The sequence below is a fragment of the Blennius ocellaris genome (genome assembly GCF_963422515.1).
Source record: "Blennius ocellaris genome assembly, chromosome: 21".
NCBI lineage: Eukaryota > Metazoa > Chordata > Actinopteri > Blenniiformes > Blenniidae > Blennius > Blennius ocellaris.
In genome coordinates, this window is record NC_137670.1 from 4,784,051 (window position 1) to 4,809,927 (window position 25,877).

General features: G+C 43.2%; 2 protein-coding genes across 2 annotated transcripts; both read right to left on the reverse strand.

The window, feature by feature from the left end:
- Nucleotides 1-371: 371 nt before the first annotated feature.
- pmp22b (peripheral myelin protein 22b) lies at nt 372-6,964 on the reverse strand. The gene is made up of 5 exons (XM_080517067.1): nt 6,836-6,964; nt 6,186-6,277; nt 5,906-5,999; nt 3,263-3,403; nt 372-2,520 (listed from the first exon to the last, which is right to left on the reverse strand). Exons 2-5 carry the CDS (start codon nt 6,261-6,263, stop codon nt 2,360-2,362), a joined length of 474 nt encoding a protein of 157 aa, XP_080373193.1. The 5' UTR covers nt 6,264-6,277; nt 6,836-6,964; the 3' UTR covers nt 372-2,359.
- Nucleotides 6,965-16,617: 9,653 nt separating this feature from the next.
- On the reverse strand, nt 16,618-20,244 carry tekt3 (tektin 3; the record flags this gene model as incomplete). The annotated part of the gene is made up of 7 exons (XM_080516807.1): nt 16,618-16,834; nt 16,940-17,094; nt 17,833-18,055; nt 18,201-18,344; nt 18,414-18,484; nt 18,560-18,643; nt 19,675-20,244. The coding sequence occupies 7 exons, from the start codon at nt 20,242-20,244 to the stop codon at nt 16,618-16,620; spliced, it is 1,464 nt and encodes a 487-aa protein (XP_080372933.1).
- Nucleotides 20,245-25,877: the final 5,633 nt, after the last annotated feature.

The window sequence follows — 25,877 nt, forward strand, 5'->3', positions numbered from 1 at the left end:
ACAGGACTCCCACAGAAACAGACCACAATCCAGCGTCCCGGTTTGACCCGGGCCTGATATGTTGGAGTGGGAGGTCGTAGGAGGCTGCAACCTCTCGGGCCTGTAAAAAGAATCCTTTCAAAGATGTACATCAGACGTCATCTGCATGCTCTTATTCTTGGCTCAATAGAATCTAGATGAATAAACTGCCAGTAAAAGACACAAAGCTTCTCTGCTGTTGTAAGAAACATCCTTTAATGGTTAAATTCAGTCGCTTTGGAAGTTAGGATGTAAACACAGTTAAAGGGCAGTTGTCATTAGAGAGGATCTCTTCTAACTGAACCCAGTAATAATGGACACACATGCTAAAAACCACAGCAGACAAGCGAGTGTAAGCTCTGAATTAAATACTTTTAATACGCCACGACAAGTTGGGTTTTTTTTGGTTGGGAGGAGGGGGTGAAGTGGAAGAGTGTCAAGTGGAGGACAGATGCTTTGGGATGGCGTTGGAAACACGTCTCGCTCCTCTTGTTTCTGATGTCATGAGAGACCGTGTTGACACTGAAACACAAGCTGCGTGTTTGGAATAACTGGCACTGGGGACCAGGGGGCCGAGTATTCCAGCCTGGACCAGTGCATTTTACCCCTGTGTAGCAGCGATGCATTTACCCCAGAAGCAGGAGTCATACATTTACCCCAGTGCGGGTAACACAGGTAACACGTAAAGCTCCTGCCTGCCAAGGCCACCAGCTACTGTACACAAGAATGTACATCAGGGGTGTCAAACATAAAGCCCGTGGGCCAAAACCGGCCTGTAAGAGGCTCTAATCTCTCCAAACTACCAAGAAATTATACGTTTTTAACAGATTTGCTGTAATAAAATGTGTTTGACACCCCTGGTGTACACGTGTGCTGCACATGCATCAATTATCAAACTCTTCACCGCAGATCTTCTTCCATTTTATTGTCTACTTAGCGGTTGGAGTCCTGTCCCTTCTTGACAATACACAGTGTTAAATAATGTGAGAGTAGTTTTTATTTGATGTTTGGGTGTTTTTTTGGGGGGTGGGGTGGGTGGGGGGGGTAATTTATGAGACACATCTGTTATGCACAACATATAAACAGTGTTTTATACAGTAGAAGGAGGAAAACAAAAAAAAAAACATCTCGACGTCAGTGGGCAGAGACTGCAGCATGTCAAACTTCAAGTATGTGAAACAGACATTTGTATCATGACCGCAAACTTCTCTGCTCCGTTCCCCACCTACAGAGTTAATAATATTCCTATCATCTGGTACTTTTATATATGGCTTCAACTCAGTGTTTTGTTTTCTAGTACTTGTTAAGTGTATATGTCATTTGGCTTTAATGCCCCACAGTGTTATTCTCTTAATTATATCCTGTTTTAAAAGAAAATAAAAAGGCATTTTGGCGATCTGAGGCTTTAACAGTTAAACACACACACATGATGAGAAGAAATTAAGGCAACAAGAGCGAAAAGTGAAGCTTTTCTTTTGACTTTGAAAAAAAAAACCTGCAGGATAATACTGATTTGAATGCTTTCGTCGGCGCAGTGAGTCAGATGCTGCACACTGAAATAGGCTGTGTTCCCTAAAGAAGCAGTCCGGCACTGTGTGTACGGTTTCCAACTCCGCCCGGGTATCCCTTCACGATGTTTTGACTCCAAACAAAAAAAACTAAATGATTGCTGTCAGTAATCGGAATGATAAATACAATAGCACCATCTTTTGTTGAAAATAAGAAATAGAAAAACACCGAAAATAAAAACACTTGCAAATTAACAAATAGAAGGAAAAAAAAAAAAAGGACCAAATCTATATTTAATGGCTATGTTACATCCATTTTCTTTCTAAAGCAAGCCCGTCAGAAATGTGTCTGCCTAATCCTTTCTATTACTATGACATGCACTTTGGTTAATTACCTTTATTTTTCATCTTTTTTTTTTTTTTGCGAGTAATTCTTTGGCGATTAACAAAACAAACAAAAAAAAAAACACAACAAAATAGTTTATAATTATTCATCATTACTAACAAAAGACTGAGGCACTTAATCAGCTAAAACAGAGCTCATAGTATCCATCCACAGAGCAACACAAAAACTATGTACATATATGTAAAAAGTGTTATAAATAGGTTTTAAACCATAGATACTATATACATCTTTTGACTGAGACAGTATTGGTGTTTCTGTGTTGGTTTGACTTTTTGGTATTACTCCTCCTGTTGAGTGTTTCGGCCTGGTGGCTCCGATCAGGAGGGGGGTGGGGGGGAGCTTGATACCACTTGCAGTTGGGCGGGGAGAGAGGGGTGGGGGGGGGTTACTGCGAACACTGCGGGGGGGGTGGGGGGGTGTCGTCGGCTCATTCTCGCTTCCTCAGGATGACGTAGATGAGTCCGCTGATCAGCGCCAAGGGGAAGGCCACCCACGCCAGGATGTAGCAGTAGCCGAAGGCGTCGGTGGCCGGCACCCACTCCGGACTCATCACGGTGTAGATGACGGCTCCGCTCATCACAAACAAACCTGCAAAGGAGGGGGGGGGGGGGGGGGGGGAAGGGAGGTCAGATCATGTTTCTCCGCAGCATCCGGCTCTCCGCTCTGTGTTCTGAGCTGAACTCTGAGGGAGGCGGCGGGAGGCAGGTTAGTCTTCTCAGAAAGCGCCACATCACATTGGAGCATTTAACCGAACCCCGTCTAAACGCAGGGGTTAGATGAAAATGTTTCAAGTGAAAACACGTACTTTATTTCGCATTTCTGTTTCCGAAAAGTTGGGGACGTTCGTATGGACAGACGACCAAGTCGTATTGTTATTACAGTGCGGGTAAACTTCAAAACTACCAAGTGGCAGGAGAGTGTGGACTGGGGGGGTCATTACACTCTGGCGGAAACCTTGTTGTTAGTTGCTGTACCTTGTTGTAGTTGGAAAAAAACGATTTACCTGGGATAAACCTGGGATTTTACAAATGGCTGCCAGCGGAGAAACACAATGAACTGCCAGCTCCTTTCTGTCCAAAGGCCACACGGCACAATGGACGAGCAGAGCATGAAAGACCATTAGTGAGCCGCTCAGACTCTCCTAATTTAATTCTCCACCGCAGAAGATGAGATGTGAGCTATCGGTCTCGATGAGTTGGCGGATTTGTGTCTCGCTACATTATCGATACGGGGCAGAGGAGCACTTGGAAAATATAAATCTCATCAGGTTAAGACTGACATAGTTTTGTGCTGTTGGTGGACGAAAGCAGTGGCGAGCGTGTCGACTTACTGGCCAGGATCTGGAAGGTTCCGGTGAGGAAGAAGCGTCCGCCCTTCTGCAGAGTGAAGAGCTGGAGGAAGAAGAGGAGCAGCGACAGGCAACTAAAGATGATGGAGAGGATCATGAGAGCCTGGACCGCCTGGATCCATTCTGGAGTGGAGAAGGAAGAAGAAGAAGAAGAAGAAAACAAAGAAGAAGTCAATAACGGGCTCGTAGTCGTCATCATGCATGGTATACATATGTAACAGTGAATCAGGCTCACTTTAGCTCTTTCCTGAGCTTGATCATCCTCACAAATAGAACATAATGAGCTAACCTCGGCCATGTTTTCTTCTGGGAATGTGTAATGGATCCATAACAATGAAACCTGGGTATCTGGTTCCTAAAAGCTCGGCAAGCCCCTAGCAGGAGGACCCTTCACTAAATGTACCTAAATGGATCGTTAACTGCTAGTCCTCCCAGACCAAACTAGAAGCCATTAAGCCATTAGACACCTGTATTGACCTGGAATAAATACCGAGCACAGTTTACCAGAACTGGAGTGTGTTTTGATTCGTGTCGTACGGCGTGCACGCTCATTTCCTGTCCTTTTGGATTCCCAGAGCACTTTCTGTTTCTTTACGTTGGTTTTTTTTTTTGCTCACAATGGACATTTACAGCAAGTTTGATCATGAAACAACTGCCTGTGCATCCGTTATACGAACATTATTCTGATGTTGGCAAATAATTTTATAATGACTCCATCTTTGCCGTTTGTTTCCTTTAGTGGTTTATTGATTCGCCTACTTGATGTAAATCAAAGTCCAAGTTGTGGCTTTAATAGCAGGAGGAGGGGAATTTATAACATGGGAAAAAAATGCTCTATGCATAATTTATTATTGTTCAAGAACAAAAAATAAAGACGATTGAGTTGAGAGTTATCACCCCGACTGACCACATTTCAACATGAGCTCATTACACTTTCAATCTGTAGCCTTCGTTAAAAAACAACAACAAAAAAACATGACTTAAAGAATCAATCTTTGCTCTAGACTTCCAGAGACGATCTGTTATGAATGATTGTGCAGGAGTCTGGAGTCGGGTTACCTACAATAACCGCGTTGCAGCATGTCCTGACGATAAGATCGGGAGAGGAAACCTGACCCACTGCAAATTTCCAAGAGTCCACTGCAGCGATCCCTCTTTTTCAGGCATATGTATATATAACTATAGCAATACCGCACTGATAAACAGACAATGTGCCGTTCTTCCTTCCTATAGTAGGAAACAGCGACATGGGGCATTTCCTGGTATGAGGTGCGGCTCAGAATAACAAGCAAGTGCGCGGCTCATATTCCGAGATGTCGCAGTTTATTATTGGAGTCATACAATGCAGGAAAAACCAAAGTTTACTATGAATGCAAACAGGGGGAAAAAAAGCCCCCCTGTTGATGTTTTCTCTGCAGAAAGCAGAACGCCTGCAGTATTTACTCCTCGTGTGATGATGTTTTTTTTTTTTTCCCCTCTGCAGCTAATTTTAGTGCAAATAAATTGTATGAAGTCATTTTCCTGGCTGTGAGGACGCAGTGTTTAACTCACTAAGCATGTGATAACTGGCGTACCTCATGCCCGGGCGTCACCGACACCCAACTAGGCCAGGATGTTTGTAACCATGGCAACGGGAAAAAAAACTCGGAAGTTTTGAGTGTATGGACCGAAAATAACCGATGATGGCCGTGAGTGAGACGGCGGCTGATCAGCAGAAAAGCTGCGTGAGCATATGTAGACCCGCTATCTCACATCTCCCGACACATGCGCCTCGTTTGAATAAACACTGTGCGTCAGTGCACTAATGAGAGCGAGTGGAACTACCTGGCAGGGCGTGCAGGCCTGAGTAAACACACACACACACACACACACATTGGCTGAGCGCGGCTCATTCTAGAGCGGTGACATCAGGCCGCTGCACCACTGAGGCAGCACATTCAGGAGCTCTCACACCAACTTGTTCCCTCATAACTCAAAATGTTTTTTTGTTTTGTTTTAGGGTTTTTTTTAAACATTTTTTTTATGTCGTCTAGTATCTCATGCACTTTCTAAATCCAACCTGGAATGTCTGACTTTGTGGACATAAATCTTTTAACACTGCAGCTGCTGCCTTAAAATGTCCTAATGATCCCTGAAAACCAACACTGGACATGATGATCTGAGGCTGACTGGGCGTGACCCGCCATCAGTATGCTATGTTCTGCACGAGGTGGTCCAAGGTCCCCTCCGCCTTCACACACGTACACATACACACATCTAAAACTCTAAATACCCCCCCTTCCCTCCTCCCTCTGCAGCCCCACCCTGATCTTCTGAACCCCCACGACCCGCCCTTGTCACTATGGACTCCCCAACACGAGACCTGAATATGGACATCACACCAGGACTATTTATACAGTGGCGGCCTATCAGCTCGCACTTCTAAACAACACTGCCACATTCTCTGCCCTAGATGGCACCAGAGTCCCAGAGGGAGCTGTGACACACCCACGCCATCAACACGGTGCAATGCTGGATTCCAGCAAAGAATCATGAGAACGATGTGCAACTATCAGCTTGTGCAAGTTGAATGTTGTGAAGCTGTCCTGAAGGGGAGCAAAGTAACGTTTACAGCAGGTGTCTGACCTCCAGTGGATGATGGGTTACAGTGGGATCCTCCATTGGTAGTAGAGCAGTTGTACCAGAGATCTCCGGTGCCAGTTTCATTTGTTGTCCATACCTGGTGAATATAACAATGCGATTTAATACATGCTATGGTAAAGCAGTACAATATACATACATGTAACACAATGAATTGTAGTTTTAGGCTTAATCCTGCTTCCCATTTCATTCATTTTACGCATCTGAGATACTTTTTTACGGAGTTTTGTGTTTTGTTGTTGTTGTTTTTTAGTTTTTTACTCACTGAGACAATTGTGGACACAAAGAGGAGAACCAGAGCAGCGATGTGCAGCAGGATGATTCCCAGTAGTAGGAGCAGCATCTTGTCAAGGAGATCTGGAAAGGAGTAAAGAAAGGACACGGTCTGTCCAATGTCTGAGTGTGGATGTGAGATTTGGTGGGACATGGGTGTGTCGCTGCTGCTGCTGCTGCTGCAGCGCGTAAATACGCACATCCTTTTAAAAAAAACAAAACAACAAAACTTTTCTAGACCTAGCTGTCTCTTTCACATGGAATAATCTCTCTCTAATGTCTCTCTAAGTCAGTTATACGGTTAATGTTGAAAAATTATGAATTCATTGACATACTGTGATCGTTGATACAAATATGCCTCAAACTTGGGGAAATATAAAACATTTTTGGTCGTTTCAAACTCCATCCATTCACAACACGCGAGTATGTTTCTGCACCAGATGACTTGATCCATTAAATCAAAGTGGTTTTACCTTCTCAAAAAGTGCGTATGAGTGTATTTTCAAGCATAAGCGAGAGATCCAGTGTGACAGCGCCCGTGCGCTCAGTGAATCCGTGTGTATCCCAGAGAAAAAAGCGCGCTTCCGTCTTTAATCACATCGCAGCTGAATAAAACTTCACAAGAGAGAAAAGTCCACTTACTTCGGAGCAGGAAGCTTGGATTTCCACAAAGAAAGAAAAGGGTTATAGGCTTGTTAGACGCAAAGCAAGTTTTCCCCACAAAAAAAAGAGTCCAACAGCGATAGTCCGTCCGTCCGTCCCTCAAGTCGCTCTCAGACTAGATTGATGCCAGGAGGGTGACGTTTGTTATAAAGTGTCTCATTATGGAAGAACAACGCCCTGCGTGCGTCGCTGCGTCATGGAGTGACCCTCTGGTTCACAGCCAGGGCTCCAGATATAGACACGCCGTGCGTAATAGCGCACGGGTTGCCTTAGTTACTAACTTATTGTATGTGTATATGAGCTGGTCAACGTTGTTTTGATGTCTTGGTAACTGATATCAGCAATCTACCTTTAAAGATACTTGTCATTTCCGATCAGTGCTATCATAAAAAAAAAAAATACTAAAACTTAAGCAAACATCAGGAAATACACAGTATTAAATAAAGATTCGCTTTCATGCCAAACTTTAAAATAAGAACATTTGAGTATTGTCTGGTGTGTTAAAAGCAAGGTAGGAGTTTGATCCAATAAAAGAAAACATTAAAAATGCAATAAAAAAGAAAATCAGACAAAACAGCAATATATACATTGTTGTTGAACAGAAAAATAACCATAATTTGATCGAAATATAAAGCTGTACAACTTTGTGGTTCAGTAAAATAAAAAAAGTATGATTTTTGAAGATTTATTGCAGACAAAAGAAAAAGTATGACAAAATGTCTGCGACGTGTTTGTTGCAGTCTCACTGCCTCTGTGAGACCCGAGCTGAGACATCAGTGAAGCCACCATGAAAGATAGAAAACTAGTCTCAAAGCTATGTTGTCAGTGCAACAGCTATAGGATCAGTGTTTTATGAACATGCCACTGTATTTTGCACCAGAAGGTTCCATAAAAATTGTCTTTACATTGAGATTGGAGTCACTTTCAGTAGTAATTGCTTGTTTTTTGCAACAATATATATACATATATATAGATAGATAGATAGATAATATAGATGTATGTTCTCTGCACCACAACAGAGAAAGACTTTAAAGTTTAAATTTGAAGGTTAATTTAACACTATTTAACCAATCTGGCCCACATGAGATAAAATTGGGATGAATGTGGCCCCTCAACTAAAATGCGTTTGACACCCCTGATTTTGGGGTTTTGTTGGTCCAGTCTGCTGGTGAAGTAGCTTCAATTACCATTTGATCCCTCCTTTTGGTTAAAAATAGTTCACGCTTTGGTTTATTGGCTGTCTTTTTAAACTTGTTTTAATGATCCTGATTGGGAGGTTCAAAACTTACCATTGCCATGGCGATGCCAAACACCGCTGATGTGCTGGTGTGATGCAGTGAAGGTGTTTTCCCACCAGTAGTCCTGCAGTCACCCTCGTGACTCAGTGTGTGTGTGTGAAAGTGTGGACGGACATGCCCAGCGCACCGCTACTGAGCGATAGCATCTGGGGCTCTCCTCTGTTTGACATGACTCACTTCAGAAGGGAGGGAGATGTCATTCCACTCCAATACCACAGCCCCTGATGTTGAAAGTCCTCTTTGAGGTTATCACTACACGCACACACCAGTGTTGTAATGAATGGGATTCCTGGAAATTCATTCCAGGGAGTTGCTCCTTCTAGTATCTATTTTAGAGTTTGATTTGACTGTCTTATCTCCTCTGGAGCTTCTTCGGGCAGAGTAACCTGGACATAAACTCAATTGACCAAAATATTTTCTTGCTTTAGGTGTGTTTTTGGATATCTTTGACCGTTTGTGAGGTGAAACACTGATGTGGGATGAGAAGGCCTGGCTCACAGTTTAATTCATCCCAAAGGTGTTGAGATCAGGACTCTGTTCAGGACGATAAAACTGGATCAAGGTCTTTATGGATCTTGCTGAGTGCACTAGTGTGCATTCACTTTGTAACACAAAAGGTCAGTCTCGGAAATCTAAAAAGTTATGAGCATGAAATTGTTCAAAATATCTTGACATTCTGAAGCTTTCAGTGTTGCATGCCAGGTGCTTAATTCTGTATGCCTGTGGCCATGGAAGTGACTGGAACACCCGAATCCAATGATCTAGATGGCCCGGCAAATACTTTGGGGAAACAACGTGTATATTTATACTGAAGTGATAATTGCGCCAATGAATATCCAAAAATCGTTCGTGCACCACGTGGAGCTTCCTGCACACTTTGTCACACACACATCAGCGGAGTGGTAGAGGAGTTCAGGATGTGTCCGACCTCAGATAGCCCCTGTCAACGTCCACTTTCTGTTCTTCGCCACTTTACTGACACAGTCTGGATACCCCTGCATGTGTTTTCTCACACTCACATGAAAATGGAAGCCCTTCTGCTGTGCTTGAGACCACACACACACACACACACGCACAAACGCACACTCATGAAGTGCCGCTTTGTCGCTGCTCCGTTATCAAACTTTGTGACATTCTGAGACTGTGCCACGCAGAAGTAGCTCTCCGTCCTGAGAGATTGTGCGGTTGTATCTGCTCTATATTTAACCGGCAGCGCTCTGGCGTTTGCTGGATTATCAGCACTGAACTCTGATCACACGCGTTGCAAAACTGGATGAACGATAGAAGTCTGCAACTCCACGTGCCGACGAGGTCTGGTTACACTGCTGTGTGGCTGTGCAGGCACTCCTTCTCCCCATCCCTTATATGTCAATGTTTGTAAAAGACTGACAATCAGTGGGGCTGAGTGGACACGGGAGTGTTAAGTTTACTCCATTTGCGAGGCTGGGGTCGAAGCCAAACTCTCCAGAGAGAGCTGCATAGCAAACATTGAGGCGGAGATACTGAATGATGTTACATCTGGAGCGGCGACTAACATTTCATTCCTGCCGTTCAGATGGCATGGCTTATCTCCACCGTAGTGCAGCAGACAGTTGGAGTGGATTCCAGAACCATAGATAGGAGCTTGGCCAAGAGGCATGAATCTGGAGAGTAGACATGATTGGGTTACGGTAACCCCATCCACATACCGACACGGGGGGAGAGCGTTAAAGCAGATGTGGCCAATAAGAGTTTAAAAAAAAAAAAAAACGGATCATTCTAGATGATTGTAATTGGTAAATGGATCTCACGACAATGGCGACAGCTGCCGTGAAAGGTGCTCCACCTCCACTGAGGGTTCCAGGGCCCGTTTTACGCAACGTTTTCAAGTGAAAACCCAAACCTTGCAGTGTGTCCTCGGCGTCTGTTTCTATGACAACGGTGCTCCGAGCCTCTGAAAACGCAGCTTTTTGACAACAGCTAGATTAAATGACAATTCCAGAGACCGGAAGATGTGGAAGAGGACAACAAAAAATAGGGACTTTTACCCACAACAATGCTCCTCTTGTTGACTTTGAAGCTCCTTCCTTTCACTTTATTGCATTAAATTGTTCAGCTTGGCTTATGTCCCAACACATCAGCTGAGATGAGAAACGGAGCTCATACTCGGAGCAGATATTTACTACTTTGTCTTTGAGACAGTGGATCCAGCTGAAGATCTGCCACTGATGACGAGAAGTCGTGGCAACTGTCACTCAGCTGTGACCTCTCAGTGTACGTTCACTTTCTGTTCTTTCTGCTTTTCTCTCCCTGGATAAATGTGCATTTCTTTTGTACTGTTCAATGCTTAAACACATGCTTTTGGGAAGTGTTCAACATAATATCATGCAAAATGGGTTTAGTCACCTGCATGTATTAAATAAATATACTGATTGAATCAGTGGTGTCAAACATAGAACGTGGGTTAAAATCGGTCCAGAAGTTAACTGTTATTGGCATTTATACATATTTATCATAATGTTTTTTTTTTTTAAATCATGACTTTTCTGCTACATTATTCAAGTGTCGTTTTTTTTTACCTGCTTGTTATGATGCACCCGGATCCCTCAGATCTTTATAAGCAGCCTATTTGCTTTGAAAGACCACTACTACTTAAAATACTAACAAAATACATACTGCCAACTTTGACTTTCCGGTAAAGTAATACACGAACTGTTCTTTTACGGTGATTTATGCTATGATCAAATGTGATTGAATGCATGTTCAGGCAAGAATCTGAGATGAGAGAAAGACAAAGAACTGAAAGAGCACTGAGAGCAGCCGCGGTCTGTTTGTTTGTGTGCAGCTAATTTCTGAGCTTCTCACAACCCCTGACTTGTCATCACAATTTAATCAGCGGAGACAGAAACGGAGACAGACGGCAACAAAGAGGCAAACAGAGCCTCGTACCTTAAAGCCCACCCGACTCCCAGCAGTTCGAATCATCCAGACAGAACCGAAACGTGGCTTTTGTGGTGAACAAATTAATTAATGCCATGCCTCAGTGACTGTGCCATCATAAGGTCTGTTACTCCTGTGTCAACGTGTAAGCTGCAGACTTGTAATCATCACCGCCCGGTGTTTGCACGACTGTGTTTTGAGAGCTTCGATTGAAGGTTTGAAAAGTCTGAGAGGCATCAGCTGATGTTTATGAACTCGCACGCACATCATTCACATGTTGTCTTGCATCCTTTTCATTTCTGAGGGCAAATTGTGAAACATCAGCATGAGAGAGCAGAAAATTTGTTTGAGCATAAATGAAAAATAAAAAAGATGTCTGTTTACCTGGAAATGACAGAAACGCTGAAAACGATGGAGTTGTCATGCTGAGTTTTAGTGGGTACTGTCGGTTGTCCATAAGGACATTCATATGGACAGATGTGGGGATTGCTATTACTCAACTGTAAATCTACCAAGTTCCGGCAGAATATGGACTGGGAGTCATGACACTATTTACTATGGATGTGTATGTGCAGTAGCAGCATTTTTACCATCTATACCAGTGATTCCAAACATTTTCTTGAGGGATCCCCAAACCTTTACCATTGTGAACTCAGGAGCGCACCTCACCACACCCTGTACAGTTATATAAACAATCAAGGAGCCTAACAAAACACCGTATGTGGAATACAGTTTCATTGTTATATTTTGTAATTATGAGTTCCTTTTCTCTGAGGATAAACTCTTTAAATGTACACACCGTCTCTGAGGGTTTGGTGTCCAGTGCCTCTTTGGAGCCATCATCTGTTGATACCAAATCTTTGTTGTTTTTTTTCTTTTACTTTTTGACTGATTCAACTTTCTCCGCAACCTGCGGCATCATCATGTTATCCCCCCACTGTTAACTTGGTTAGCTTTGTTCAGTTACAATGATCATGTTCAACATACCCATATACTACCTCTGTTAACATTTTTGGGATCCTTTTTTTTTTCTCAACAATTTGTGTTCATGAAATGCAAGACACTGACATAAAGTACATACAGGAGTACAATGTCTTTTCTTTTATAACATTTTATGAACTTAAATGAACACATTCACCCCCTTCTCTAATATATAAAGCATATCAGAAATAAATTAATGACATTCATGTGAAATAATATATGAAATAAAACCACAAGAATAACAAATAAATTATAACCAAATCTATCTATCCATCTATCTATTATTATTTATATGCTACATTTGAGCATTATCCCATGTTTCCATGGAGATGGAGTCGAAGCAAAGTTTCACCTGAGGAGGTGAACGTTTTTCGATAACGATAATGATTTCTGATAAGCACTAAGCACTACCTTCAAGGGGGCATCATCATCATCATCATCATCATCATCATCATCAGCCCACCATGATTCATAAGAAAAGACTGCAGTGCTGTCTTGACCTCTCTACTCCTGCTGAATGTGAAGCAGTGCGTTCAGAGATCAATGTTATGGATCATTCCAGAAATCCACTTAACAGTTTGAATGCCACGTCGGTGTAAAATCAGCTTCACGTCCGCTCAAAACGTCTTGATCGCTGAACTTTAGCTGTCGGGCTCTTTGGGCTTATCACACCATCCTCCTCGAGGGAGCAGTTGTGTGCAGAATGCTGGGGGAGGAGACAAAGATGACTCAAAGTCTAAAAGTTTTGAGAAAGGTAAAGATTTGTCGAGCAGTTACATGACATGGCAGTTGGGATAGAAACCCACAAGAGGCATTCGGAGCCTTATCAGTGCGTCTCCAGCTTCCTTTTAGCTTGTAACAGTTCCTACAGCCATTACTCAACAGGTTCCTGCTCACTTTTTTTTTTTTTCTTGTTTCATCCCAGCTTACATTAATAGACAAACCTCACAAGCCCGGTGATGGAGCAGACAAATATCCAATAGAGAAAACCAAGAGCCTTGGCTCCAATCCAAATGCCGCCGGAAGAGCCGGATTTCCACAAATGCTGAGTTTTAAACTCTGTAGTAGTTTGGTTAATCAGGTGGCAAACTGTACAGCCAAAGAAAGGAGAAAGAAATATAAATGTAGAGATTGTGAGAAAAGGATTGGAGTGCAGTGTGTTAAAGAAGTTCTAATGGCTGATTGGTACTCCATCCATTGCATCAAACGCCATTATGGTTCTGTTGAGGGTGTTTGTGCCGTGAAGTAATTCACCACCAGGAAACGTGTTGGTAGAGTTTACTTTCCAATCTGAGATGTCGTGGCAGCTTAACTAGAAAATGGCAGCCAGACCAAACTCTTAAGCTTTATTGAATAACATTATTTACTGTAAAGTGGAGTATTTAAAACTGTGTAAGCCTGACTGGAAAGATGGTTTCTCATTATTATTTATGATTTAGATAACTAAATATGTGATTAAGAAGCCCTTAATTTGTATGGATAAAAATATCTGAGAACTCAGGGTTCTGTGGGTCCTGAACACAGAGAATATAACAATATAGACGATTTACAAACATAAACATGAATCTCAGGTGGGCTAGTTAACCACTCCACCACCATTCCTTCACCTTCCACACCTCTTGTTTCACTTTGGGTTGTGGGGAAAATTCTCTGAAGTACTAGGGATTTCCTTACAGCAAGAACTTCCCACTACTCCACCATTCAGCACCTCAATGTGCTGATTTAATGTAATAGATCATGTAAATTGTTAAACAGATGACCGCCGAGTTCAAATCTGTAGTAGCGAGAAAAAAAAAAAAACCTCAGCGACCGACTCTGTTCTCAAGTGTTCTTCGATCGGCTCCTCAATATGGTGGTATGCCAGAAACATAAAATAACACGGCGCGCGTGGCATCTATAACAAGATCTGCTGTTAAAAATAAACTGCCAATATGTTTGGACTGTGGGGCGAATTCCAGAGTACATTCCCTGTGTACGGGGGGGGGGGGGGGGGGCGGGAGAGGAGGTCAAATAAGAAAACCTATTTGTGTCCCATCCAGAAAGAGAACCATAACCCATAACCTCAAACTTGCACATGAGAGTGGAGGTTCATTCCACTGGTTGGAGTTGTAACGAAAAGGGGGGGGGGGGGGACGGACAAAAACGAGGAAAACCCTAAAGTCTTTGCTATCTGTCAGTGTGCTTGATTTCAAGGTGACGAGAGAAACTGGACAACAGGGGTCCTTTTCTTCTTCTGCAGTGTTGTGGTTCAGGAATGTGCCTGAGCGGTGAAGACGAAGCCGTGGTAGAGACCTCCTGGGGTTGACCTGCTCCTGAGGGTTGTACTCAAACAACATTGCTGTTTGCAGAATGGGCCGAGATTTATAAAGATGTAAGACATTACACATAACTCAAAGTACAGAGTAACGCACACACACAGACACACACACACACACACACACACGCACACCCACACTGTTTTTATCTTTATGGCCACTCTTCCCTACACTCAGGAATCTCCCAACAGTGAAACTACTCTCTTCTTACAGTGCATGAGAGATGTTCGTGCTTTTACTTTAGCTTCGCAGCCATTAAAAGGATTTTTACTGGAGTCATCCGTCTTAATAGATCCCAGCTCGTTTTTTTGTTTTTTTTACTGCTTTCATTCAATGTTGCATCTATTATGCCTGATTACTTTGTCGGCGGTTTTGTGTCTGGCTCCAGTTTCATATTCACCCACAGTCAGACATTTCTTGATTTTAAGATGTAAACTGCACCTTCTTGGAGATATTTAAAACTCATAAAGATGAGAGAAGGTTTTTGTATATACTTTATGTGACCTAGCCTTTATTTCTCCTTTGATCCATCCTCTGACAATCTTTAATCTTCGGCCCCATTAACACAGAAATAGTTTTAATTGAAAATGCAAAACTTCTGTTGCATTTTGGCCATCTGTTTACACAACTACGGTGCTCGGAGCCACTGAAAACACAAGTTCCCAACTTGTACATGCTCTGGGGAAAGGCTGCTATGGCTCATGCGCAGCTGTCGTAGTAATTATTATTACTGTAATTATTATTATTATCATAAACTGCTCCATTTTTGATGGCCTAAACTTGCTAAAATGATCATTGCACATGTGTCTAGCAAAATGGCTTTATAGCGCCCCCTACATTCCAACATACATACCCACAGCAGAATCAGAAGTAAAACCAACAGCAAATCCAGAGGTAAAGTCAATAGCAGATCAATAGTTTATGTTCATATATCAAAACTATATATGAATCTATATTTTGAAGGCTAAACATGTTTTGGTCATAAAAGTTGCTGACCCTTCTTCCGGACAAATGTCCATGTACTCACCATTGTTGATGTTTACAGTTTCATTACAAAATTACAAGCAACAGCAACCAACTCGTGGCACGACATGAAAACTACATCATTTTCGGTGTTTCTGCCATTGCTATGTGAACGGGAAACTTTTGTGAAACGAAGACGCAAACAATTTCACTCAGAACAGTAACTGTGAAGACCATGCGAAAACCGGATCACTACTTCTCGGTAAAGCAAAAGGTTGAAGTGTAGTAGTGGAGGGGTTTGAGTGCAGTGGTGGGATAGTGTGTGTGTGTGTGTGTGTGTGTGTGTGTGGGGGGGGGGGGGGGGGGGGGGGCGGGGGTTGTTTGCTTAGTCTCTGAAAGGTGTTGGCTAAATCAACAAAATAAAACTGATCCTTGAGCCTACTTGCTTCTGGAAGACGGCAGCAGAGGGGTGGGGAGGGGGGGGGTCCGGAGGGAAGGGGTGGGGGCTGATAGGAAGTTAATGGTACGGGGCTTCAGTGTTATGAGAAGGGTGTGTGTGTGTGAACATTACACGTTGTTTTCCCAGTTCCTCCTCTGGGCAAGGTGATGAGTCATACAGTGGGACAGCCTTTGAAGACAGATGATTGAGAAATCGTCGTCCTGTAAATTCTTTCATTGTTTGCTTTAGGATTTATAATCAGATTGGAGTTTCTGTCAGAGGTTGTGACATATTCTTTGTACTTTGGGTTTGTACTGAAGTATAAACACTCTTCAGTGTCAAAGAATGACAGCAACTCATAGTTGAAGAAGGCGAATAATTTACTGTAAGCATTCAGAGGCTACATCGATAATGGTTGAATGCCAGGACTTACTGTTTCCATTTCAAATACTCTCTTCTGTTCAGCATGTCTTTGAAAAGGGAAAAGTTCAGATATACACCAAAAACACAAAATCACTATATAACATCTGCACAATGAGTTGAATATCAAACTAGACAATATTTTTGGCTAAGCAAATCTTTTTAATACATGAATAAACACAAGTTTGCAACATAAAAGGTCATTTAATATGACATAAAAGCATGAATATATAAAGAACTTTGTCTGAACGCTGGTTATTGCAGTGGATTCTTCAAAAAAAAAAGATCAAAATATTTCAAGTCATCAGTGCTCATCAAGTGAAGTCATTTGGTGAAACTTTGCACTTTCACTTGGAATGTAAACCACCCCAAACCCAACAAAACATAAATGACGCTGCTCATCAGAAGTTGCATGTTTTAGCAGCGTTAGGTGAAGCCCACCAGACGCGGCATGCTGGGAAAGCTCTTCCGTATGCTCATGCACTTCTCCTGGTCCAGGAAGAGCGAGTTTGCCTTGATGGACAGGTCATGTTCCAGCGTGATCTTTGTCTTCACCAGAGCCTGCAGAGTGTTTTCTGCTTCCATCAGCCTCTCCTGGAGTTTATGAATGGTGTCCTCGATCTCTCTCACCTCGACCACAAGTCTGGACAACAATGATAAGTATATTTGTAAAAAAAAAACATCTACATGTATGCTTGAAGCTCGTAACAAGTGGTCACTGGAAGAAGGGCTGTTGTTCTGCAGCTACCTGTGGTGTGGGTTGTCTCTGCAGAGCTCGACATGAGGCCGGCGGGTTCTTTCCTCCAGCCTGGTTTGGGCGACTTTCAGGGGAGATTCTTTGTCTCTGAGGGCTTTCTTCAGAGACTCAATCAGCATCTCGGTTTGGAAGATTTCCTGCAGCGTCTGACCGGCAAAAGGGGAGTCTTTTAACACATGCATCTTGTAATGGAAGCAGCACAGCTAACATACTACAACATGTCGGAAAGAGAAAGAACACTGGCCTGCTTTGTACGAGCCCATTTGATGTAATCCAATTCCATGAAATGACTATTCCTCACAGCTGATGGGGCCTGAGAGCTTTATTGACGATGGTGTGTCTCACATTGCATGGACAGTTAGTGTGTTAGTCTTCAAATGTGGAATTAGTAGAATCCTTTTCATTTAACCCAAACGCATTGGCCCCATGTAGAGTATAGCACATGAAGAAAAGCGAAACAGCATTCACCTCCATTTACAGGGAAGTTTTACAGTAAACATGCACATAATCCAAATGAGATCCTAAATGTCGTCTGAAGCCGCAGGTAAGAGACAATACAGACCTTCTTTTTACAGATGTGGCTACATGTAGCATTTCCTACTGTTGACTTGGTAAAAAGGAAAAGATAATCGTTCAAGCACATGATCTCTTCTGCTGAGAGGACAAATTTGATTATCCACTAAATAAAGCAAGCGAGTGGATGGAAGCTGACGCCATGCGGTGAAGACTTTGAACAGATATTTTTTCATTGTGAAATGATTGGGGGATGTTTCATCTTATTGGGTTTGGACATTTGATTAGGTACCGTAAACAAAAATGCAAAAATGCTGTGTTTTCACTTGAAATGTTGAAAGACAAAAGATAAGAAACAAAAAGGGGAAGACCTTCGCCAGGTGTGTCTGCAGGCTGTTTTTGGCATCAGCAGTTTCCGAGATGCGGTTGCTGAAGGCCACGTTGACGCCGCTGAACTGGTTCCACATTTCGTTGGAGGTGGTGTTCAGCAAGATCTCGATCTCATCCCTGAGCTTGTGCGACGCGGCACGTTCGCTCTGGGAGAGTAAGATGTTGTCGTCTGTGAACTTGGACCAGGAGTCGGGCACTGAGAGTCTGAGAGGGGGAAAGAAAAGACAAAGTTCAGGGAGTGGACTTCAATACCTAACGGAACATGTGATTGATCGAACACAGAAGAGACAATGTCAGCAAGAATTTGGTTTCCAAAGAGTAAACAGTGCATGAGTGAAACTATACTCACGAAGGGTCCAGTCTGTCGATCCCTCTGTAATAGCCGATACCATCTGATGTGTTCCTCAGATGGTGGCACCTGTCATCGATCCTCTGAGCCGTCACCTTGTCGCTCATGTCTCTTTCCAGCTCGTGCTGAGCAGCTCGGTTTGACCTGAAAAACCCCACAAACTAAACGATGAAGTCTGAACGAATAGATGAACAATCTTCCTTCCAGACTTACGCCAGCTGAGCAATGGCTCTGTCCAGATGTCGCCTCATTCTTTCCTGGCATGACTTGATAACTTCAACTTCCTTGCAACAAAGGTAAAAAAGATAAGATCATTGATTTATTGACGCCACTGTCGCAGCACAATCTCCTGCTCTCACCTTAATCAGATCTTTCTCGACATTGTCGTGGACCAGATCGATGGACATGCGCTTCTCTCTGTGGTACAAACACTCTTGAGAAACCTATTGGAAAAAAAAGATTGTGACTCAAACATACTGACATTTACTGACAGTAATCCAATGTCATCTCTGCATTAGACCCAGTCTACATGATCTGCTGGAAACTGTATGACTTCCACGTTCGTTTGCTTGTGGTCACCACGGGGGGGGGGGGGGGGGGGGCACCAAACAAGCTCAACGATGTGGAGTTGGATATGTTGGTACAGCGAGGTATTAAATTTAGCACAGCAAAAAGCAAAAATGTCCTCTCTGCACCAAAAATGTATCTAGTTGATTCCAGCCAATTATATTCACATTTTCATCAAATTGAGAACAAAAAAAAAGACAACAGGACTGTTTTAAAGAAGTGGTCAAAGCCTCTGTTTGATTCTCAGTCCTTCTGGAATACACTCAAATAATAATTTCTTGTTGCAGTTTCGCCTGCCCAGTTCTACCTCTTCTCCCCTTCTGCTAAATGTATTCACCTGCACCAGAGAAAAACCGATCTCCCCTGCATAAAGACCAAAACTGAAGTATTTTAATATCCAAGAAAAGCAGAACTGTCATCTCCGATTAGAGTAACTCACACCAAGTAGTATACACTACCTGTCTTTTTCATTGTCTACACCTTTTATACACCGCATCAAAAGCATCCAGTTATTTATGTTCATGCACGCAGTGCATTGCAATGTCCTAGGTGTGTATTCCAGTTTCAGTTACTTCAATAAGTGTCTAACAAAGCCACCCGCCACATGATATTACCCTCGCATCAAATGTCCGTCCAGATCATGTTGACTCTGGGTGACAGAGATGACCACTGGTGCTCTAACAGGCCAGTAAAGTGACCTAGATGAGAATCCGACCCAGCTGGCGTGTTGGGAAGGACTTGACAGATACTGTTGCTACAACTAAACCTTTGTCAAAACTGTTTCACCACAGATACTGTGACGCTCCCCGAGACGTGATATGCATGAACGATAACCACGCTAACAAGTGCGCTCAACGGTTGTATTCAAAATGTTCAAAACACCCCACAAACGTCCTTCTCTGCTCACCTGAAGAGGTCCCTCAGTCTCCGCCAGCGCTCTCTCCAGCCTCCTCTTGACTTCGTTGAGGGCTGCTATCTCCGTCACCATGTTGTCGGTCTCGTGGCTCAGCTCGGACCTCCAGAACACGATGTCGTTGAGCCTCTCGCCGATGTTCTTGCTGGTGTTCTCCTGGCTCCGTCTGGTCAGCTGCTCCTTGTCCTGCATCAGCCGGAGGGTGTCCTTCCTCAGCCGCTCCGCGCTCTTCCGGGACGATTCGGACTCCCTGTAGTTGTTGTGGTTGGACTTGTACCAGTCATCTGGGGTGTAGCGTGTAGTCAGCGCACTCCTGTTGGATGGGTACAACATGGTCTTGGCTCGGACCAGGTCCAGGTTCTCACGTTGTATGGAAGAAGGGGCCAGGATACCGCTGCTGTTCTTGTAATAGCTGTTGGTCCTCCACAGATTGGCACTGGGATTCATTGCCAAGGCAGGCTGTGTGTTGCGGTAGCTGGATGCCATGGTGGAGATGGCAGGGAGGAAGTGGCTGGTTTTTGGCCGAGCGTAAGTGGCTGTCAGAGTGGATCCCATCAGCTCCATAGTTTCTGGATCCAATTAAGAGAGAGAGTAGTTACACATCAAGCTCTTAAACTTGATCTCTTGATAAAAGAAATACACTTTTAAACTCATACATACAGGTACAGTAATAATTTCAACATGTTTTTGTTTTCATGAGATCTGATAGATGAAATAATCTACCCCAGAGTGATGAAAAGAGTCTCACCAAGATGAAAATGTATCCTCTCAGCACGCTGTGTCTTGGTCCCGCTGCGCTTACCTGAGAATGAGCACAAGAACACACCAAAGGTATACTGCCATGCATAATAGATAGACGAGTTTGCAAGTCATTCATTTGACTAGCCAATGGTGGTGCGCAGTCCTGGACTGTAGGAGCCGGCCTCGTCCAAGATTTGTGTTGACACAGAAGCAGTTGCCACGGGCTACTGCAACACTGCACGGAAGAGCTTCAGATTAATGGCAACCAGGTGTTTCTTCTTCAGAGGAGTAGATTCGGTCATATCAAGATGATTATATTTGTACTTCTTCTTATGTTTCTATTTCATGTCTTTAGGCTTGTTGTTATTCTGCAAGTACAACTAGAGTAATTCTGTAGATAGGTGCACGAAGAAATGTAAAATATTGTCAGAACAAGATAAATCAACTTTTTGTGAAACAAATCCTGAATTCATGGAAATCTTCAAACAGATAGATAGAATTTTAAGTCTTCTTCTCTTGCCAACAATTTTAATGTTAATAAATGGTTTTGTAATTTACTCTCAAAATTTATCAAAGGACAAAAGCAATCTGAGCGTTGTCTTCATTCAGCCTCGGCACAGCATCAGATCGCTCTCCGTCACCCAGAGAATCGGGCTGTCTGTATGCATTACACTCACCTGTTAAATGATTCATTCGGCAGGAAGAGTCCACACAAACCCCTGTAGCACAGAATAATAATCTGTGTTGTGTTACCTACCAGCGGCGATGAGGATCGTTTACACTAATCTGTTCTGAGGGGGTAGGGCCGGACAAATGATAGCCCGGTTTCCACTACAGAGGAAAAGCAAAGCTGTAGCCAGGCGTTACTCAGCCCCGTCTCTCTTTGTCATTAAAGTAAATCATGTGAAGTCACAACAATAGAGGTAGGAAATCCGTTAAATGAATGAAACTACACAAAACCACCCGACTGTTATTTATTTATTAAATCAAGAAATAAAACTGAACTTCAGTGGACCTGAAAGAAAATTATACGTATAAGTTTAAAGTGGTTGTGTGATTTTTTTTTTTTTTTTAATGATTGGCATCAGAATTAATTATTCTATCCAGTCACATGAAAGCCAAGGAAGACAATAAATCTCTCACATGTTCACACATTAATTTCAAGTGAAAATGCAAAACTTTGCTTGTTTACATAATAGTGTACAAAGTCACCGAAGGTTCAACTTTTTTTGCTCCCAAGGTGGAACTTTTCTGAGGCTGCTCTTATTTTGTCTCTATGGAAATGCTATTTTTTTGAAAATGCCGCTACTGCGCATGCACATCGCAGCCTTAGTAAATTGTTCTTCTGCACATGCTCAGTAGATGGAGAATAACCACAATGTTTGCCTTCAAAGTGGAATGAATGTTCGATCCTCCACCTTCCCCTGTCAACATGTCAAAGTGCCTTTGAGCAAGACACCTCACCGCATATTCCCAATCGATGGATTGAGCTCCGTGCGTGGCAGCCGCCACCATTAGTGTGTGTGTTTTCTCTGGACGTGGTGATGCCTTGAAGGAGAAACCTCTGCGTACAACATTACAGCTGGCATTCGGGCTCCTATTGTCCTAAACGTGGCGTTTCGATTTAGAATGGAACGTCACATCACGGCTCCGCCCCCTCAGCCTTCAGCCTTCAGCCCGGCAGCATCACTTAACATGGCCAGGTTGAAGAAGGCCACCCCGCATGCCGTGGCTGCCCTGACCTCAGCCGCTATAAATACGACCTAGAAAAGTATGAAAAGCCCGTCCTCGTATGAAATTCCTCCCCGGGAGAGAGCTGCGAGTGTCCGCTGGGAAAAGTGCTTCCTCGTCAGTCTCCCCACGGGCTTCAGAACACGATGGAAATGTTAGGAGGCGCCTATATATATATATACTCCTTGTGGCCAAAGAGGGTATGTTGTGAATCTCTGCATAGTCAAAATGTCTGAGGGAGCACGCAGACTGTCCACTCCACTTAGAGCGGTGACACTAAAGTGAAGGCTGCGCTGCTCATTGGCATAAAAACTCAATAAGGGGAGCTTTTAAATTAAATTCTGGCCCAAAATGCTCCCTATCTAAGAGCCGATTTCCTTCCACTCGTGTGGTATTGTGGCCACTTAACAGAGAATCTATGCAGACAGCCACTTTGCACTCCGGCTGCATTTGTCTCTGCATGAAATGTGACTCAGGCAAAAGAAGGAGAACGTTTTTCTGATTTTTTTGTGTCGGGCCTGTGGGTTTGGCTTTCATGAGATGCACAGGAGATCGCTCAAATTGAGACAAAGCGTCATTCACTGAACACCCAGTCGGCGTTCTCGTTGTTTGAGGCACATCATCAGCTCCTACAGTGAAACTCAGGCATCATCATGCTCCCCAGGTAGCAATAGCACAGACGACAAAGTGGAAAACTCCCAGTATTGGAACACATTTTGAGGAGCGGTGTATCATGGCTACCCGACTAAACATTAAGCCAACACACTTGTCCGTGATCTAAAATCAACTCAGGAGGCAGCTGTGATTTTCCCATCTGGACGCTCCATTACCTCCACGGGGGATCTTTAACACTGTCAGCACATTTAATGCTTCACTTCTTCCCCTGTGATGCTCTCCAGGTGTGGCGACCCTCCTCATAGCCCGCCCCCATCTACAATTCATGAGAGGAAAACCGATGCCGCGATAGCAGCCTGTGTACTTTCACACAAAGAAAGCTGCGACTGCTTTACCTGGTGAACTGTGCAGCGCTGAAGCATTGTGTGGGAACTCTGAGTGTAATCCTTTAAAAAGAAAAGAGGAAGTTGAGGTGTAACTGGAGCACAGGAACGAGCAGGAAACTGAGAAAGTGGTGTTGGGAGGGGTTTAAAGCAGTGAAACACAAACGGCCCGAGGAAGGAAAAGACAAGAACTCATAGGTTTAAAAAAACGCCTCCTAACCTCTTCGCCTCGTCTTTTCGTACCCGATAAGATTAAGGTCAAAGGTAAAGAGTGAAAGATGTGTCAAGGCCTCAGGAAGTGTGTGCTCATAAAGCAGGAAATGGGTGAAGGAAACCACATAACATTCTATCACTTCCAGTGTTTTTTTTCCCCTTTTTTTAGTCCACGTGTTTTTCTGCAGGATATTAGTAGGATGTGTTGAGAATGAGGCAACAGGAGGGTGAATGTTTTTTTTTCTAAAGACACTGAGACATCATAATGGCCTTCACAAGGTGAAGGTCAGAACACTGTCTGCGTTTTAAACAGAAAGTACCAAGCGTAATAGATGATAATAATAATTCATGTTACACCTCATACGACAAATGGTGAGAAGACCAGTGATTCATTTCTTTATGGGTTAGTTCATATTCGGATGTTATTTTCAGTTCTGATTCCTCATTAAGTTTGCAAAAATCAAGCTCTAAATGATTTTCTGTCACATCTAGAACTATATCCATAACTATCTATATATATATACTGATATATACAGTCTACTACCGAGGTCTGATTTTATGTTTCCCGGGACCTTTGTCCTAAAATGTTCAAATAAAATAATCAAATCTAATCTGCAAATTTCTATTTTTATCTCATGTTGGCAGCATGATCGTGCAGCATACTTGAAAATTATACTTTGTGCCAAACAATCACAGCTTTTGTCTTCTGACTCAGTACCTTCTGTACTATTAAAACAACACTTTTTTAAAGATATACTTTATGCATCAATGTTTCCTGTCATATTGTAGATTCATCAGACTTTAGATTTAGAGTTTATGGATCAGTTAAAGTCATTTCTGTACTTAGATGTCTGGTTGTGGGTCAAATATTTCCACGTTTGTATATGTTACGGAATTTATGAATGGTAAACAGCTGCAACTTCTGATTTCATTCATAAAAAAAACGAGTTAACTGTTTATTGATCACTTTTTATTGACAAAGCAGAACAAATTAAATGAGCTCATCACAAAGTAAAAATCTTTTAAAAATATTAGTGTATTTCAAAAGTTATTTTATTACTGAGGGACTCTGATGTCATTTATTTATTTGAAATATGATCTGTTGGATAAACCACTATAAAATAACTGTTAATTTGATATATTTAATAGATAATAGACAGCATTAATAGCCATTAGCCATATCTGAGATCTGTACAGTACATGTTGCATGGCAATATGAACCTATGAGCATGCCTGAATGCCTCGTGCATGTTTGCGTGGCGTTGCATGGTAACTCGCCACTGTGTTTGCAAGTTTCAAGGAGAGGCCTCTTAGGCACAAAGTACTCTGTGGGTTCGATTATATTACCTACACCAAGCAGGCAAATGGATACTGTATTAGATAATCAGCCAGAGGAGGCAGAGATATGCCAGCAGTGCGGGATGTTTGAGTGGCCTGAAATTGTGCTTCAAGCAAACATCAACATCAAGGTTCAGTCCTCCTCCAGAGGTGTGGCAGTTAAAGGGTTCTGCTCAGTATCTTAGCTGTTCCTAGGACTCTTCTGGACTGAGGCTTCAGGTGTTCTTCATGGGGTCTGTTGCAGTCACTCTCCTCATTTGGGGGGGTCACACGGGAACCAGTGTTCCTTTAATGGAAAGCTACTTCTCAATCTTTTCCTGTTTTTGTCACCCGGAAGTCCAGGGTTTGAATCCTGGTGTGGACAAACATCATCCAGTCACTGTGTTCAATATCCCCAATGCCATGGCAGCCTACTTCAACCATGAGTGAATACAAGACAAATCGACTCGTCCGGGCCCAGATATCACCTGTGTGAAGTCTGCATCAGTTGCGAGGGAATCAGGGCAATCAGATGACAAATGGATGACTGGAACTTGGCAAAAAAAATAGACAAGATTGGACAACATCGAATTGATAAAATGCGACACAAGCAAACCTAAAGAGAGAGAGAGAGACTTGGAGGGTTAAAACTGATGTGACCTCCAAATTAGGAGAGTGTCTGCAGCAGATCCCAGGAAGAATATTTGACGCCTCAATCCAGAAGTTCCAGAAACAGCTAAGACACGCCCAGGGCCCTCATACATATGGTACAGATGACACTGTTTGATATTTCCCCATGATTATCACACCAGACATTCTCCCCTGAGGGTAATTGTTTGAGAAATCTTCTTACATGCTAACAGAAAGAACAAGACATGAGATAGAAGGCTGTGGCACAGCCTCGGCCTTCTGTCATGCGGTGCTGGAGGTGCAGGGGAGGGCAACACGTGTCTGACGGGACAGGGCGAGGGGTGGATGGATGGATTTTGGCTGTGTCCCCCCCCCCACTCTCTGTGATCAAGGCTCCCAGTCGCAGACTTCCAGAGTGGGACGAGGGGGCATGAATACAGGGCTTTGTCCGGGCCGTGGTCATCACATTCCACTGGAGCCACTGTGTGGCGGGCAGCAGAGCGGAGGAGAGGGCAGGCCGGGGCACGACAGGACAAGAGAGGAAACACTGAGCAGACACTCTGCCAC